The sequence below is a fragment of the Eulemur rufifrons genome, chromosome 1, assembly GCF_041146395.1.
Source record: "Eulemur rufifrons isolate Redbay chromosome 1, OSU_ERuf_1, whole genome shotgun sequence".
In the NCBI taxonomy this organism is placed as follows: Eukaryota; Metazoa; Chordata; class Mammalia; order Primates; family Lemuridae; genus Eulemur; species Eulemur rufifrons.
Window position 1 is genome coordinate 92299476 of NC_090983.1, and position 17407 is coordinate 92316882.

The 17407-nt window shown below is 38.4% G+C and overlaps 1 protein-coding gene across 3 annotated transcripts; it reads left to right on the forward strand.

The window, feature by feature from the left end:
* Positions 1 to 478: 478 nt before the first annotated feature.
* Positions 479 to 16893, forward strand: INSIG2 (insulin induced gene 2). 3 transcript variants are annotated; one of them, XM_069460548.1, is made up of 6 exons: positions 479 to 543; positions 3500 to 3877; positions 10039 to 10163; positions 13349 to 13515; positions 13696 to 13795; positions 15227 to 16893. In XM_069460548.1, the coding sequence occupies exons 2-6, from the start codon at positions 3634 to 3636 to the stop codon at positions 15266 to 15268; spliced, it is 678 nt and encodes a 225-aa protein (XP_069316649.1). In that variant the 5' UTR covers positions 479 to 543; positions 3500 to 3633; the 3' UTR covers positions 15269 to 16893. The 3 variants fall into 3 exon arrangements, with proteins under 3 accessions (XP_069316649.1, XP_069316556.1, XP_069316735.1); XM_069460455.1 differs by having other exon boundaries at positions 498 to 668; XM_069460634.1 differs by lacking the exon at positions 479 to 543 and adding an exon at positions 675 to 971.
* The last annotated feature ends 514 nt before the right edge of the window (positions 16894 to 17407 follow it).

Sequence of the window (17407 nt, forward strand, 5' to 3'; positions counted from 1 at the left end):
AAGCTCTTCTCACAAAATAAGTTTTGACTTAGTAGGGGAGGGAAAAGGGCAAGGATTTAAACCTGGCAAATGCACAACGATACTGAGAGCCAGCGCCCTTAGCGGGAAGGACTTGGTGGCCCGCACTCCGGAGCCGGCAGCATTCGGCTCCGAGACGTGGGACACGCAGAGGACCGCGCCCCTCTGGTGAGTGTGCGTGTGTCAGTGCGCGATTCTCTAACTCCGCCCACAGGGTCTGGGCGTCCGTCAGAACCCACGACTGCCTGGTCAGCAAACAACAGCTGATCCCGCAGCCTCCCATCACCTGGCTTGTCTACGCCTACCGCCAGCGCTAATTTCGCGCAAACCGGAAGCCCCTCTGCCCCGGCTCGCTGGTCCACTAAGCTAGTGCGGGCAGGAACCGGAAGCCCTTCTGCCCCGATTGCCCTCGCGCGGCCGCGTTGGCCGCACACGCGCAGTCGAACACGGGCGGAGTTGTGGGAGGGGAGGAGGAAGAGGCGGAGAGGGTAGGGGGGCCGGTCCCAGAAGATGGCGGAGGCGGGGGTGAGTTGGGGGTCTCTCAGCGAACCGCGGGTGATGTGGTGCTGAGGGAAGCGGCCTGAGAAAGCGGGTGGCCCTGAGGAAGAAGAGCTACTTGTGTTTTTGCAGCCTGGGAACCCTGTTTGCAGGTGCGGGGAGCCAGGACCACAGATAGGCCTGCAGGGTGAGGGTCTCTGCTTTCCTGGAGAGGGATTGGCGAGGTCCAGAACGGGACGTTGGGGTCGGTGAGAGGTCATGGGAGAGGCTGAGGCTTCCGGGACGGTGGAAGAGTGTCCGAATGGGAAGAAGGCTGAAGGACGGCGGGAAGGGCGACCCTGGAGGTCTGATGGGGTGGAGGTCGGCGAGCTGTCAAGATATTGCTGCCGGGATTTGAGGAGCTTATAGCCAGGGAGACAAGACTCAGGCTTGGGAGGGAGATGGATCCAAAGAAGGTAGGTCTCATGAGTAAGTTTAGAGTCCACCAAAAAGGTACGGCATTGGGTTGAGGAGTGGGACTTCGGCATTTTGGACTGGAATTGGATACCTTTGGAGGAGGTGTGTGGGTAAAGCCAGAGAGAACTCTTGCCAGGACCTCGAAATTGGTTGATGATAATTACTGGGATTTTAGGGCCGCTCAGCGGGGATTGGCAATATGGAGAAGGAAAACAGTGTGGATTATGGGGGTGAGGGCGGGGAAGGGTGCTAACACTGAAATGATAATGACCTATGTCCAGGTAACGTTGGAAAAAGTTGTTAAACTATGGTGTTAACTAGATAGTCTAGGCGAATAAGCCTTAAAGAGCTTGTTGTTCTGTGGGATTGATGAAGAAATGCTTTAAGAAGGAATGGGTATGCTTGGCAGCTGGGTCACTGAAACTGGCTGGCATCAGTATTGCAGTGGAGCGGAGGACTGTAGGGGAAGACATGCCCCAGTCTTGGTGCAGAAAAAATATAAGCGGCCAAGCAGTGGCCAGATTGTGTTCTCCAGCTTTCAGGTGTAGCACTGATGGCGAACCACTGAATGAAAATGAATGAAGACAGTGCTCCCATTAATGGGGGTCCCACAGAAAAAAAAAATTAGCCATGCACTCTTCCTATTTACCCCCCTTCATTCTTTCTCTGGACTTTGTGTTCAGTAATGTGTTTTGTCATAGTGTGTTATGTCATAGTTCTCAGTTCATATCATATGTACAGTGACCAAGCTGTGAATCATGGACATTTGGGAAAGAGGTTGATTCTTTTTAAACTGACAACTGTTGCTTTTTCAGATGGTCACACTGAAAAGGAAAGGATACAATGCAATTCAGTAATTTAAAGAGTTTGTTTTCATTGTTATCTGAAAATTACCCCCCAAACAATGGAGTAATTCTTTTAGGCACTGAGATTTGACATTTAAAGGTGGCAATGGGATATAAATGCTAGTAGCTTAATTCTTTCCGTGTCTGGGTTTTAATGTTGAGAGGAAAAAATTGCAATGTCTTTAAGGCAAACATTTTTTTTTTTTCCCCAAAAAGTTTTTAATGCCCCTGGCTGGTGACTCAAATATGTATGCTTTTGTTTAAGGAGAGTTAAACTGGTTAAGTATGGTGGGTGATATAATAATGAATAAGACCTACATAAAAAGTTTACAATCCATAAAGCAACTATACATGTAATTATAAGGTAGCCATTATATGTGCTAATCTAAGGTTTTAAATAAACTGTTTTGGGATTCAAAGGAAATACCATGTACTGACTTGTGAAGATGCCCAAGATATATTATTGTTTCGTAAGTAAATTACAAAAATAGGCTGTGTAGTATTTTCCCATTTAAAAACTGTCATTATTCATAGAAAACATGTAAATGAATATGTGACAGTTGGGGAAGCTAAATCATGGTAAGAATGATGGCTTTGGAGTAGACTGCTTGGTTTTGAATCCCAGCTCGGCCTCTTACTAGGGGCGGAAACTTGATCAAGTGACTTAACTTTTCTTTGCTTTTTTGTCTCACATGTAAAATGAACATAATAATTGCACATATCGCTTAGGGTTGTTATGAGGGTTAAATGAGTTACCACCTGTCAGATGCTTAGAACAGCACACACAAGGCCTCAAGGATTATTTGTCTTACACATGCACAAAGGAAAGATCACTTTGGCAAGGTGAGTGAAGAACTACCTAGACTGACTATAGTAGCAAAGTTGTGGGTTTCAGGAATCAGGGGCCAAATGGATAAAACTCCTTAGAATCAAGCCACTAGGCTGTTCTTCATTTTCTTAACTTCCTTTCTTCTTCTTCCTCCTCCAGCTTTCTCACACTTGCTCCCCTGATAGTCGCAAGGACAGACTGGGTTGAAGCAGGGGTGGGACACACCTGTGGCTCTGGGGAGAGCGAGTCAGATCTGATTTCTGTGGTTGGTGTACATCTAGGTGTGTGCATGGTGGTCTGGTTTTTATAGAATGTTTTTATGCAGAAATTCAAACATATAAGTCTTAAACTTTAAAAGAGGTCGTATGTTCTTCTGTGGAGGTTGTCCTCATGAGCAAGTCACATTTCATTGTGAAAAAATATAGCATGTTCAGTCAAAATATGTTGGTTTTCTGTGAAGGATAAAATACTCTATTGTAGCTGATAGGCTTGAGATTTAGGAGAACTGGGTTTTGATCTTCCGGATTCTAGTGGAAGTGTCTCAGATTACCTGTTTCATTATTCTCTGAGATGGGGCAAACTGTTTTTACCATTATTCTAAACTTTAGATTTTTTAGGTCACTTATTCTGTCCTAGTAAATGTAAGTGTAGCAATTTATTTTTTATTACATCATGCATATAAAAATATTTTTCAAGCCTTTTCTTATTCAGTAGATAACAAATTTAAAGAAATTAGTATACAAACTTGTCATTACATTATTTGTCTTTTAAAATTAATTAGTATTGAAATCAGGAAAATTGTAATAATCATGTATCAGGCACACATTGATATATTTTTTCTTATCTCTTGCAGGATTTCTGGTAGGTCCTACTTTAGGACGAGATGTGATGGTACTGTTGAAACATCAATCTGCTTTGATTCACAGACAGTTGAGCTTTTCAGCTGGGAAGACCTTTTTTTTAACGGCTTACTGAACTTATGAAACCATGGCGGAAGGAGAGACAGAATCACGCGGGCCCAAAAAGTGTGGCCCGTATATCTCATCCATCACTAGCCAGAGTGTGAACTTGATGATTCGAGGAGTAGTGCTGTTTTTTATTGGAGTATTTCTTGCATTAGTATTAAATTTACTTCAGATTCAGAGAAATGTGACGCTCTTTCCACCTGATGTGATTGCAAGCATCTTTTCTTCTGCATGGTGGGTACCACCATGCTGTGGCACAGCTTCAGGTATGTGTAGGATGTTTCTGTAATGCTTAGAAAGGACATACGGTAAATGAGTGTGGATACTATCTGAGCAATAAACTTTTTTTAAAAAATCAGCTTTATTGAGGTATAATTTAGATACAATACAGTGGACCTATTTTAAATGAACAACTTGATGTGTTTAGGCAGATGCATATAGTCATGTGGCCACTGCCACAATTCAGCTATGGAACATTCCCGTTACCCCTCAAATTCTCTTATGCCTTCTTGCAGTCCATTCCCCACCCCCAGCCTCAGCTGCCACTGCTCTACTTTCTGCTGCCATAGATTGTTTCTGCCTGTTCTAGAAGGTAATTATAAATGGAGTCATAGAGTATATACTCGTTTGTGTCTGGATTCTATCTGACTTATGAATTTCTAAAATTTAATCCTAAAAACAATTCTTAGGGATGAGGCATGTGACTTCTTAATTTTGTCCTTTCTTTAACCCATCTCATCTAAGTTTTAAGTTATTTTGATGATGATCATCACTGTTTGGGTTTAAGGTTTGGTTTGATGTATGTGGTATGATCTTGGTTTTGAAGTAGATAACTTGAGTAATGGAAGAGTTTTATTCAAGTTTAAGCTTCATGTTGTATTTTTTAGATTTTTGTATTTGCGTTTTCTCTTAGTATCTTGCTTTTAAATGTACCTTAAGAATAATAAATATTTAAAGGGATCCATAAGGTAGACTCTGCTTAAAATTGTTATTATCCTATTAGTTACTTTAATCTTTTGGGGGGGGTAGACAGTGTGTAATAGATAAAGTAGAGCATTTTAGAATGCATTATAGATGCCACACTTCCCATAATGGATAGCTCTTTAGCTTTTTTAATGACTGAGCCCAGTAGATTAATGGTATTTTACATAATAAAGTGATGGAAGGAAGCCATAATCATGTGGTGGAAGACAATTCTGATTGAGGGAGAAAGTTGCTTTTTTGAGATCTCATTTTTGGTGTCTCATACTTAACATATGTGAATGCCTTGTAACATAATATAGGTACTTCTTAGCTTACATCTAAGAGCTGGAGGTCAAAGGGCTAGTTTGAAGGGTGAGATCTAAGTTGTGAGATGTTTTAGAATGATCTCATGAAATCTACTAGACAATTACGTAATCCTGTTGCATGGATAGAAGGGCATTGTTGTAAGGTTTCAGTGTAGTTTATATGTTGATGTCTCACTATTACAATACTCACATTAAAAGAGAAGTCATAAAGGCAATGACTCCTAGGTTCCCCAGGGTTATCATCCTCCAAGAGAATAGGCAAAATAGTCCAAACAAAGAGAAGAAAGCATAAATTGTATTTTATCATGCTCTGCTCTATGTGCTGGTCCTCACGCATTTTCCTTTCTTTCATTTAAATTCAGAAAGGAAAAATAAAGTTTTCTCAACAACTTTTTCTAGTTCTTTGTTTATTTTCTCCTATGGTATAGTCTCTCTCTGGCTGCCAGTAGAAGCTTTTTGGGACTTGGAAGAACATATCTTCAGGATACAAGAAAGGTCAGAGAAGGGAAACCATTGCTTATTAAATGTCTGCTAACGTGCCAAGAACATCCCTTAACCCCAGGGCTCTGTAGGGCAACTTTGGGAGAGAGATATTTGGCACCATGTCTGTTTTTGGGAGATGAGGACACTGATATGAAAAAGTCAATAAGCTTAGTGTCCCAGAGCCAGTGAGCAATAGGACTGGGCTCAAATGTCACATTCTGGGGAAGGGGAAAGAAGGAGCTACTTATACTTCCCCCTACTCAGGATGCCTCTGTTCAAGCCTCTAAACAGGTGCCAGACCTGGATGGAATTCCTTGGTGTGTTTTGTGTAGGAGAAAGGCAGGGCCTTCTGGGCCAGGGCAGGAGAACCTAACTGAGGTTTTGTCATACCTCCATTATGAAGAGGAACAGGGCTGTGTCTGCTGCCAGATCTTTCTGCCCCTATAAGATGGGCACTTTTGCTGCAAACTCACATTTTAGGAAGGAAAATTTCAAATACTAATACTACAGTTCAGCCGCTTTGTTCCTACTCTTCCTCTCATTCCCAGCCACTAGGTTTGTCACACTTAAAAACTTTATACCTTTTCATTTGGGGATTTGCATTTACATTTCTTGCTTAAGTATTTCTTCTGAAATCAGTGTGTGCCATAAGGTACCTGGGCAAAAGAAAGTAGAGAGGCATTAGAAAATCTAGGTTCCAGTTAATTCTGCTACCAATGTGGTGGGGGTGAGTCATGGTGTTTAGTAGATGAGAGTGAAGATAGCAGATTTGTGAAAGTTGCCAAAGTTAGAAAATGGATTCTTGCATAATCTTTGCTCCTCCATGCCCCTCATCATTTTAGGGACAATATCAAGGGAAAAGAAGTAAATGATGTAAGAAACAGTGCGTATGAATTTGTATGTGTATGTATTATGTATGTTTTTGTGTCTATGTGTGGGTATGCATTTTCAAAACCTCTCTAGGTTCTTACCATCTTAAGTCAGAAAAACTGGTAATTGTCCTTTGGTTTTCCTGTCTGACCAACGTTCATAGGCCGGGCAGCTGCCTTTTGGAGGGCTCCAGAATCACCACTTGCCATGTGTAGGCCGAAAGGCCCCGGGTTATTTGCCACCTTGCCCTACAGCACAGTCCTGGAAAATTTGCTCGTGGTGCTTCTGGAGGGTAGAGAACTCGGATAAACTTCTTTTGATTTCATTTTCCTTTTCTTACTTTCCTATTTTTAGTTTGATAATGCTGATGTTATAAGATAATTTACTTCTTTATGTAATGCCCTAGATTTGGAATTAGAAACCTCTTGAGCATTATTGGGGGCCACAAAGGAATTTAAAGAATAAATAAGGAGAAGACAACTTGTGTGGGTAAAATAAGGAGAGAATTTGCCTCAAAAATCTCAAGTAGCCAGGTTGTATCCAAATCTATGAAAGTAATATCTAATTTAAAAAGAAAAGGGAAATTTTTCATGTTTAGTTGTGCAGTCTATTACTCCATTCCCAGAGAGCCGTGTAAGATTCCTTCCTTTCTCTCACCTTCCACATCCAGTTTCCAAGTTTTACATGTTTCCTTTGTCTCTTTCTTGGTCCAGGCCCTTAACCACGCTGTTTGGAGTCCTTAGTCTTTTCTCTTTCTGCCTCTAATTTTGTACACACACCACCCTAGCCCCTTGTGTTGTACACTCACTGCTTCTCTCTCTGGTACAAGTGTGATGGCCCTGTGTCTGCAGGGTAGATCTCTTTATGATTATGGCCCTTGCCTACTTTTCTCTTCCTCAGATTGTTTCTGGACCCTGAATCTCCCTTTGTGTCTAAAGCTTACAGTTTCCTACTAATTCCAGCCATTTTTAGTTGTCCATGCTTGTCCTCAAACACCTCCCTTTGCTGAGAAAGCTGCTTCCACACCATCCACTGCTGAATGTTTCTGCCTCAAGGGTCACCTCTTCCATGAAACTTTTCTGACAGCCCAAATCCTGCCTCCTCCCAGCACGTGCAAGAAAACTGGGACCCCTCTGTGTCCTGTCACACTCCCCTAATGTAGGGCTGTATTTAATTGTTTCTGTGGTCACTTTGAAACTAGAATCATGTCTTACTCTTTTGTCTTTTTAAGTCCCTAGCAAATCCCAGGAACCAGACACATTATTGGGGCTTAAGTATTTGTTTAAGGAAAACATTACCTTATCCTATCGCAGTTTTCCATGAAAGTATATTTCATTGAGTGGTTTTGTTTTTCAGCCCCTCTTTCCTTGCAAAATATCTGATTTAACTGTGTTCCTTTTAGTGCCTCCCTGCATTAAGCACACTCCCACGAAAAAGTGATGGTTTACTATGAATTTTTTACAAACTTCTGTCTTTAGTTTGGGTAGACTATAACTAGTCACTCAGAAGTAACTTAAAGATAGCATAAGAAATGTGATTGTGCATCAGAGAACCATCTGATTAAGCAGGATTGTGTTTGCATATGATTTTACACAGACGTGATTTGAACAGTCTCTCTTATTGTTAAAAAAAAGTCCAGGAAGAGGAAAAGAAGCCTAGACATATTCTGCTGAGCTCTCAAACCCTAGAACCTCACAGTGTTGTGTATATTGCTATCAGACTCTGCCATGCCTTTATTTAAAGGAAAGAAAGAAGACATTTAATGGGAAGTGACAAGCTTCCTCGAATTCTCCTTCTCAGTGAGCAACCGAGAACCATGCATACACAATGGATTTGATTTTTATTGGCAAATCCCAAGGTTGGCAGTATGGCAGTTTAAATTCCCTTTTGTGTTTTTGCTTTCTCTCCTCAGTTGTCTCTCACTTGCAAGTCTGATATCACATGCATAAAAATATAGTCAATTTTACTTATTTATATCTTTGCACACACATGTCAGTATTCCCTATCTGATAATTCTTTACCTATGGCATCAGCTGCTGTGGAAAATTGACTTGAAATGCCCGCTCTTAGTTGATTTTACTCAGCAACAGGCAAAGGGAGGAGATACATAGAGAGGGAGAGAGGAGAATGACAGATGAGCCTTTAGTTTTGTGACTCCTTGAGAAGAAAAAAAGGTGATATTAGACACATTTCAACTGTTAGGTGTGCTTGTTGCCATTTTAACTGTGTAGAAATTTAGAAATGCCGTCAATTAATCTCACAGGAATTTATAGTAATCTTTTAAATAGGAATATAATGTGAAACTTTTAAATTTACTAATAGTTGTTGGAGCTCTGCATTGCTGAGATATGTTACTAATCTCTTGATGGCCCATACTTAGCAAACACCTAACTCAAAAGAGTTGTGGATGAGAAAATACATACAGAATTGCAGCATCTCATCTCCAGATGGAAGGGTGGTCACATAGTGTCTTTCAAATGCTACACCATTGGTCTGCTGGCCTGTGGTTTTTGATATTAATTGGTTTCTGTTTTTCCTTGAAGATTGAATGCATGGCTTATGAGACACAGCCAGCCAATACCAGGTGGGGGGAGGGGCTCCTGACCCTCAGGCACTTAGATTTTGGTACAATAATTTCATGATACATCATAGGTGGTATTGGATATTTTAAACACGCTTTCTAACTGATGTGACAGTAGCATCTTTATTACCAGACTGGCAGCATAATCGTTTTGTTTTTAGGGAGATTAGCAAATCAAAGCTGCCTAGCTATTTCCTGCTAAATTTAATCTGTGGGAGTACATTTTCCTTATAATTTGTTGAAGAATGTTTTGGTTCGTTAAATAGTCTTTTTAATGACCAACTTAGCATTTAAAATCCTCTCCCACTACATGAATAAAATGTTGAGGTTTGACAAATATTTAAGAATTGGATGAGAATATTTTGGGACTCAATCATAGACATTTTGCATACAGCTATTTATAATTAATTACACAATTAGCATTCAAGTTGTCCTTTCCAAAACTAGGGAATGTACTAAGGTGATTTCTTCTCTTTTAACAGCTGAGTTTAAACTTAAACTGAAAATTTGTAATTCCTATAGACCTTATTTCCTCCATTTTTTCTATGTGCAGAATGAGTCTTCCGTGTAGATTTCTGTTTCGAGTTTTCCTGCTTTGACAGTGTGACCTATGGTCTCATTAGAGGGCCAGGGTGGAAAGGAGTGGCAGGAAGAGGTGCTAGATGTAGAAGCCTGAGACAAGAAGCTGGTAGGGGCAAGACTGATCTACATAAGACGCTAGTGAGAATCATCAGAACATTGTGTGTATGACGAGCTTGTTGTACACATTTATGCTTCTAGATTCTCTTTAGATTTGTGACATTTAATAGTGTATTTATGGTGATACAGCTTAGAGAACATTGCTTAACTGCTAACTGGTTTGATGCTTTTCAAGTCTTGTAGATAACAGTAGTAGAAAAGCAGCATGAATCACCTAGTCCAATCTGCTAAATTGTGAATCATACACTTAATAGTGTTTTGCCTGTTGTAATTTAGAATATTGTTATAATCATTTGCGATGCTTTCTGTAGTGGTGTATCCTCATTTTTTTTTTTTTTTTTTCTGTTTGGCAGGTAAGGTTAAAAATATCAGTGATTGATGTTAAGTAACTTTCTTTTCAAAAGAAACTTTAAAATGCTTATTGTGGTTGTAGTGATTCTTTTAGCTTAAGTGTTGCCAGTATAGTGTTGGAGATGACTTAATTTTTTTCTCTTTTTTTCCACAGCGGTGATTGGGTTATTATACCCCTGCATTGACAGGCATCTAGGAGAACCACATAAATTTAAAAGAGAGTGGTCCAGTGTAATGCGGTGTGTAGCCGTCTTTGTTGGTATAAATCATGCCAGTGCTGTATCCTTTAGCTGTAATGAAATGCGTAACAACAAAGCAGCTTCCAACAAACCAAAGGTTAAACAGCCCCTTGCAACTTCACTGTTGTAAAATTCTGATATGCCTGCTTAGTCATAAAAAGAATTCAAACTGTATTGTTGAAACATCAAGGTAGCAGCTATGCAATTATAGAGTGGGATATAGCCTTTCATTTAAATCCCTATTTTTTAATATCACGTAGAAACTGTGCACATTAAAAAAAATTGCATGTTTGCCTTAAATTAGGTTACTTAATTACTTCCATTTAGTTTGGATAATTCTAAGATTGAAACAAATACATTTTCAAGGGATTTTTTTCTTCTCTTTCTTTCTTCATTTAAAATTTGCCAGTAAGGACATGTGGTGGCTTCAGGTGCTATTTTTTGTTTTTTGTGTTTCTTAATTTAAAGAAGCTGTAATTTTTTGAAAAAGGCTCAATCATTTATTGGTTTTAATCCACACCGAGAAACCATATAAGTATTCCTAAAAGTGGCATAAGTATTAATGGAAATATCCAACTTAGACCTTTGCCAAAAATAACTTTTTCGCTAAGGTACATATTTTTAAAGTTTTGTCATTTGAGGAGTCTGACATTTTATTTAGTGATTAATAAATACGTTTATAGTGTCCTAGTTAGTAGGGTGAGGTAGCCTCTATTCTCCTCCTCCCCTCTGCCTTCTCCCCCTCTCCAAAAATATGTCCATTCCTAGAACAAATTTTTTCCCTCATAAGGTTTTCATCCAGTCATCCTCCCTATTTCCTCTCCTCTACCTCCTTCCCAGCCTCTCCGACTTTCATTTATAGAAGAGGATCTGGAAAATGCTAGTCCTGTCTTATTTTGTTGGAAGATATGGTTTAGTGAAGGCGGCAGGGGCCTCAGGTACTGGGAAGAGCATGAAGTGTGAGTCAGGCTGCCAAAGGTTTGCTCTCACCACTCTGCTCTGGGCTCAGGGCTGGCAGAGTTGCCTGGAGAGAGAGAGTGGGTCACATGGCAAGCAGATTCCTGTGTCTTTCACAAAAAGTATTGAAGTGTTTTGGAGAGGGTTGGAACAGAAACCACTGAAAAAGGCCGGGTCATAGATTATGAAAACACATCTGCCTTCCTGTGCCTGGTGGTGCTGGCCCTTGCAGGTCTGTGAGTGTGGAAGTCCTTCAGTGGCTGTTATTATTTTGGTTTTCCATTTCCTTCTGTATTATATTAAAGGATTTTCCAACATCTGTATTTTGGTGAACTTTTTAAGATTTAAGATTTTATAAAAAACAAATCTAGTGGTTAAGAGGGCTTAAAAAGATAAAATTGTAGACTATTAGATATACAAGAAAACTTAGAAATCATCTAGTTCCACTTTTCTTTGTAAAAATAAAAAGACAAGTGGAAGCTAAATAGGTTAGGTAATTTACTAACTCATTTATACTGCCAGATTGCAAGAGAGCTGAGACCAGACTCCAGAGATCCTGACTCCAGTCTAGAAACATCTCATTCTCTACCGAGGAGCCCCATAAATGTGTAAATGCCTCTCCATCTGGTGGATTAGACCTTTCTATCCCAAACGTTCCAGCTGTGATTTCTGTTTTTAAGTAGAGAAATTCAAATAGCCTTTTCTGAAGTTTTAAAAACTTTACGTATCTAAGTTAAATGGTTTATTTGCTCTTCTTTGTCTGTCAATGAAATACTTAAATATAGTAGTCTTAGCTGTCCTGTGTGTCCTTTAAGCAAAATCCAAAACGTTTACAAAATGCATAGCATAGACTTTTAATATTAGGTTACTTAGACTTTAGAAAATAACATGGCACTACTTTTAAGATTGATGTATTTTACCTGTTTACCCTGGAGGCTTCTTTAATTTTGCTTTGACTCTTAATGAAGTTAAGTTAGCAAAGGTGGAAGCCTGTTCATATCAAATCCCACCCTTTACACGAGTGTTTATTACATGGAGAAATTAGAGCTCAAAACCTTTTCTTTGGAGTTTAAGTATAATGACAACTAAAGAATAAGAAATGCTTTTCCAGAAAGCATATCCCTATCAACTACAGATTTCTTGATAAATCATGCCTAAGCAAGGAATGGCTTGAGGGGGTGGCCCACAGCAGCCCTCAAGTGCTGAGGAGTGAGCAAGCTGGGTGTTCAGGATACTGGTTTGGTAGGGTGGGGGGATGGTGGTGAACAACGGGGTGTGAGAAGAAGTGGGAAATGGCTTTATCCGTATATTTTTTGGACTTCTCTGTAGTTGTAGTGCAGCCAGTTAGTTTGGTGAGATACGTAGTATCTCCCCCCACCCAGTAGCTGGCTACAGAGCCAAGATATGTCCTTTGGGACATAGATAATGCCCTTTTAATGACACTTGAAATTAATTCCTTTAGTGTAATCCTCTAGCAAAGAAATGAGAAAATTGGATTTGTAAAGCTTCCTTTTGCCCAGAGATTTTGGAGTAGAAAAGGGCCATACATTTGTGAATAGATGCTTAAGTAGGTGACAGAAATAAAATATCATTTGAGCAGACTGTCCTGTACCAGAAAGTCTCAGGCACCAAAATAGCTTGGCAGGTTGCAAGATAATGTTCACTTCAAGGCTTTATCCTCAACAAATTAAAACTAGAACAGTTGACATAATAGAAAGGGATACTGTGTCCTTGGTACTCTTGTTTCTGAACTGCATTATTATAAAATGTGTCTGTCAGTAAATCATAGAGAGAATGTGGTACCCTGTTAAATAGCTGTCAACTCTTCTATTTTCAAGTTTCTGTATGTTTCCTAAGTAATTCTAAACCTGTTTGAGAAGTAATATTGGTTTCCTTTTTCTCAAAAGTGTGTTCCTTTAGCAACACTTGTGTTATGAGCCTTCCAGTTACATTTTTAGCAAAGAAAGCATTTTTAAAAGTATGGGCCTGGCCTTATAATTGGGAATGTATATAGACTGTTTTCATTTTGGAGGGGTTACAGGTTGGTAACGTCTATTAATTAATAACCTTTGGGTATTTGGTATTCAGTAAATACCAGAGACAGTTTTAATCCCACTTAGTCTCATACATTGTATTAAAACACTGAATGTACTGAAGTATAAGTAATTAATTCTCTTCTCAAGAGTAGCAGCTTTTATTTTAGGAAAATGAACAAGTGATATTATTTGGTTTACGAGTTTTAAGATGACTCCTTAACACTGACCTCAGAAAGTGGATTTTGATAACAACATACAGTTGTCTCTCACCCTGGCTGCACTATCCATTGGGCTGTGGTGGACTTTTGATAGATCCAGAAGTGGTTTTGGCCTTGGAGTAGGAATTGCTTTTTTGGCAACTGTGGTCACTCAACTGCTAGTCTATAATGGTGTTTATCAGTAAGTATTAATCTTTTCGGTGCTTGTTTGCTAGATAAATAATGATAACTGCATTCAGAATTGAGATTTTGAAGTTAGGTTCGCCAGTTTAATCTACTCAGTAATTTATTTTCATTATGATTATCTTAAGTGTCATTGCACTTCCTCTGTGGGTTGTTAAAAATATTTCTATTATTGTAGATACACATCTCCAGATTTTCTCTATGTTCGTTCTTGGTTACCATGTATATTTTTTGCTGGAGGCATAACAATGGGAAACATTGGTCGACAACTGGCAATGGTAAGCTGATGCTTATTTAATCACTTTCCTGTATGAGATATATGACAAGTTTTCTCTAAATGGCAGTTCTGTAGGGGAAAGCAATTTGTGAAGTCAACATTCTTTGATTTCTCTTTTGCACTTCCATTGAAATAACTCATTTGGAAAAATTTAATCACAAGTGTATTAAAAGTTGAGGAGCCACTAGAGAGAAAAGCCAAATGTGTTATGAATAGGGTGATATGATTTATTCAAGCATGGGGGATATTAGTTTTTTTTTTTTTTTTGCTAATCTACAGGTTTCCATTACATCAAAAAGGGACAGGGGCACTACTAATAACTGTGTTGCTACAGTAGGTATAAATTAGGGCTGTCTCTAGAAAATCAGGACATTTGATCATTTTAGTTAGGAAGGAAAAGGACCTTGTTAATAACCCCAGTCATGGGTGGCAAGGGTTAGTGAGTTACATTCAGAGGCCACAGCAGCTAGGAGATTGAATGATTTACTTAGCTTTTTTTTTTTTTTCTTCATTGTTTTTCCTTTTCTTTCTATTTCTTTTTCTTTTTCTTTCTTTCTTTCTTTCTTTTTTTTTTTTTTTAGAGACAGGGTCTCTCCTGAGCTAGAGTTCAGTGGCATCATCATAGCTCACTGCAACCTCAAACTCCCGGACTCAAGTGATCTGCCTGTCTCAGCCTCCCAAGTAGCTGGGACTAGAGGCATGTAGCACAATGCCTGGTTAATTTTTTCTATTTTTTATGGAGACTGTATCTTGCTATGTTGCTCAGGCTGGTCTCAAGCTTCTGGCTTTAAGCGATTCTCCCACCTCAGCCTCCTAAAGTGCCGGGATAAGGTATGAGCCTATAAGGTGTGAGCTACCATGCCTGGCCTTGCTGTTTTTTTGATGAACTAGCCACCCAATGGTCCTAACCCCATTGGTTTCTTTTGTTTTGAATTGTGGGTATACATTTTTATAGCTATACTTTAAAAATATTGTTTTGACTAGAAGCTTTTGCTAATGTAATAGATTGTTTTCCTTTAAATCATAAAATGATTTGAATAAACAATGATTTGAATTTACTACATCAACCCTGTCCTTAAGTTCATGACCTATCCTTTGCTGATTGGCCTTACTGAGCATTCAAAGAAACCTACTTTGCTTGCTTTCATAATATGGGATTGATCTAAATCATATACTGCTTTTATTTGCTCATATTGCAGAAACCTCATCTTTTTCCTGCTTTTGGACTATGGCCCTTTCAGTTCTAGAATATGAATTATCTTTTTCCCCGATCACATTTGTCATTTAATGCTTGTAATTATATAACTCTCAGATTCTTTGAGGAATAAAGTGAGCATATATTAGTAAAGCGTTCGTTTTTAGAGCTTTTTAATTTATTTGGAAATTGCTATTCTAAAGAAATCTTAATCTGTTAACCTTTTAATTTTTGCAGTATGAATGTAAAGTTATCGCAGAAAAATCTCATCAGGAATGAAGAAGGCAAAAAAACACCTTTTGTACAGAAAAACAAGATGAAAAGGACATGTAAATGATAGATATACCACAAAACTTTGGACTGTAAAATTGCCAGGATGCAGTTTTTCCCTTGATTGGCGTGTATATATATGTATACACACACACATATATTTCTGCAATCTGTGATTGCTTCATCTGTAAATCAATTATAAACCTTTATGTATTTGACTTAACTGTAAGATATATATGCACATTAAAAAAGTTGATTAATAGATGAAATTTTTAAATTAATTTTTTAAACATACCATACATTGTATCACAATGTTGATGTGCCAAAATGTTCTGTTACTGTCATGCAGAGTATAAGAATGCTTTGAACAATTTATAAACTTAGTGAAATAAAATAAGAGGAAAGCCAAAAAAACAAACAAAGAGCAAATGGGAAGCTGGTATTTTTTCTTTCACTTACTGTTGTGCCTTTTTATTTTTCTAATCACAGCAGTATGAGTTATGAGTGCCCTAATGTGTGGTTAGTTTTTATTTTAATGTTGTTTCATGGAGTTTTATGTATTTAATATATGGTGAAAATGAACTTCTATACAATGATTTCAAGCCTGCATTACTGGAGAGAGCCCAAAGAGTATTTTTTTGTGTTGGCAGATTTTACTGGAAGTGTCTGTGATGAGCAGGAGACATTATCAGCATTAAATGTTTTGAATCTAAATTTGGAAGAATATATATAATTAAAAGTAAGGACCATTAGGGAATTTAAGTAGAATAAATATATGTTTTGCAAATACAAAGTGACCTCCTGCAGTGCCACAAAGTGTAAAGTGATATTAGCTGTCATTTGCAATGCAGAATCTCACTGCTTTTGCCCATGGAGCGTATAAGAAACTCCAAACAGATAAAAATGAAATTTCTAATTCTACTGGGCTCAGTCATATGAATGATTGTCAATGGAAGGGCTGGATTTTCAACCTTATATGCAGTCTAGGGAATGGATGGGTACATAATTTCTTATGTGTTCATATGTGTATTAGTGAATAGTTCAAGTCTGTTTAAGAATGAATTGAGATGGCACTCAGTGCATGTTAAAGATCTTGCTAACAGTTTTGGGCATATCTTTCCAACAACTAGCACCATTTAAATATGGTTTAAACATAGATAACTTTTTTCCCTCAATTTTTGTTTTTGAAATTGATGACGACTGTCTGATATACAAGGGCAAAATCTTCTGAGCACTCTAGGGTGTGTGTGCGTGCGTGCATGTGTGGGAGTGAGTGAGGGAGAGGATGTGTATGTGCATGTCCCCATGCTTTCCTAGAATGTTTTAAAGTTTTAAATTTTTGTTTTAAAGTGATTGTTATCAGACTGAGTCTTATATGCCAAACATTAATCTGCTTTTATGTTTTCAGGCTGAGAGTATGAAAATCCTAAGAGGATTTTATATTGAATATGTGTACACAACCTTAACTATCGTGGTGGAAAACATACTGCTATAATTTATTATTCTATCTTCCAGATAATGTTATTCATCTAGAACAAATAAGGTATATTTTTAGAATCAACTTTGTAAGCACTATAAAATCTTTAATAAGTTATAAGGTCTATGATGTGTTTACTTTAAAAATTGCTGTTAAAAGCAAAATGTATTAAATACGTAATTATCATCTTGGTTAAGAGTCTTTTTTTCTTTCTTGTGGTAAATCTTAGAATATAGTACTGTGTACTATAGTACCGTGGATTAATCTAATAAAATTAACATATGTGTTTGAATTTACCAAGAAATGATGAAAGGATGCTAGAGTTGACCCTTGAACAACATAGGTTGGGGTGCTGACCCCCACAGCACAGTCAAAAATCCATCTATAACTTTTGGCTTTCCCAAAACTTAACTACTGATAGCCTACTGTTGATTGTAAGCTTTATCAATAATATAAACAGTCAATGAATGTGTATTTTGTATGTTATATGTATTATTATTTTTTTTTTTTTTTGAGGCAGAGTCTCGCTCTGTTGCCCGGGCTAGAGTGAGTGCCATGGCGTCAGCCTAGCTCACAGCAACCTCAAACTCCTGGGCTTAAGCGATCCTACCGCCTCAGCCTCCCGAGTAGCTGGGACTACAGGCATGCGCCACCATGCCCGGCTAATTTTT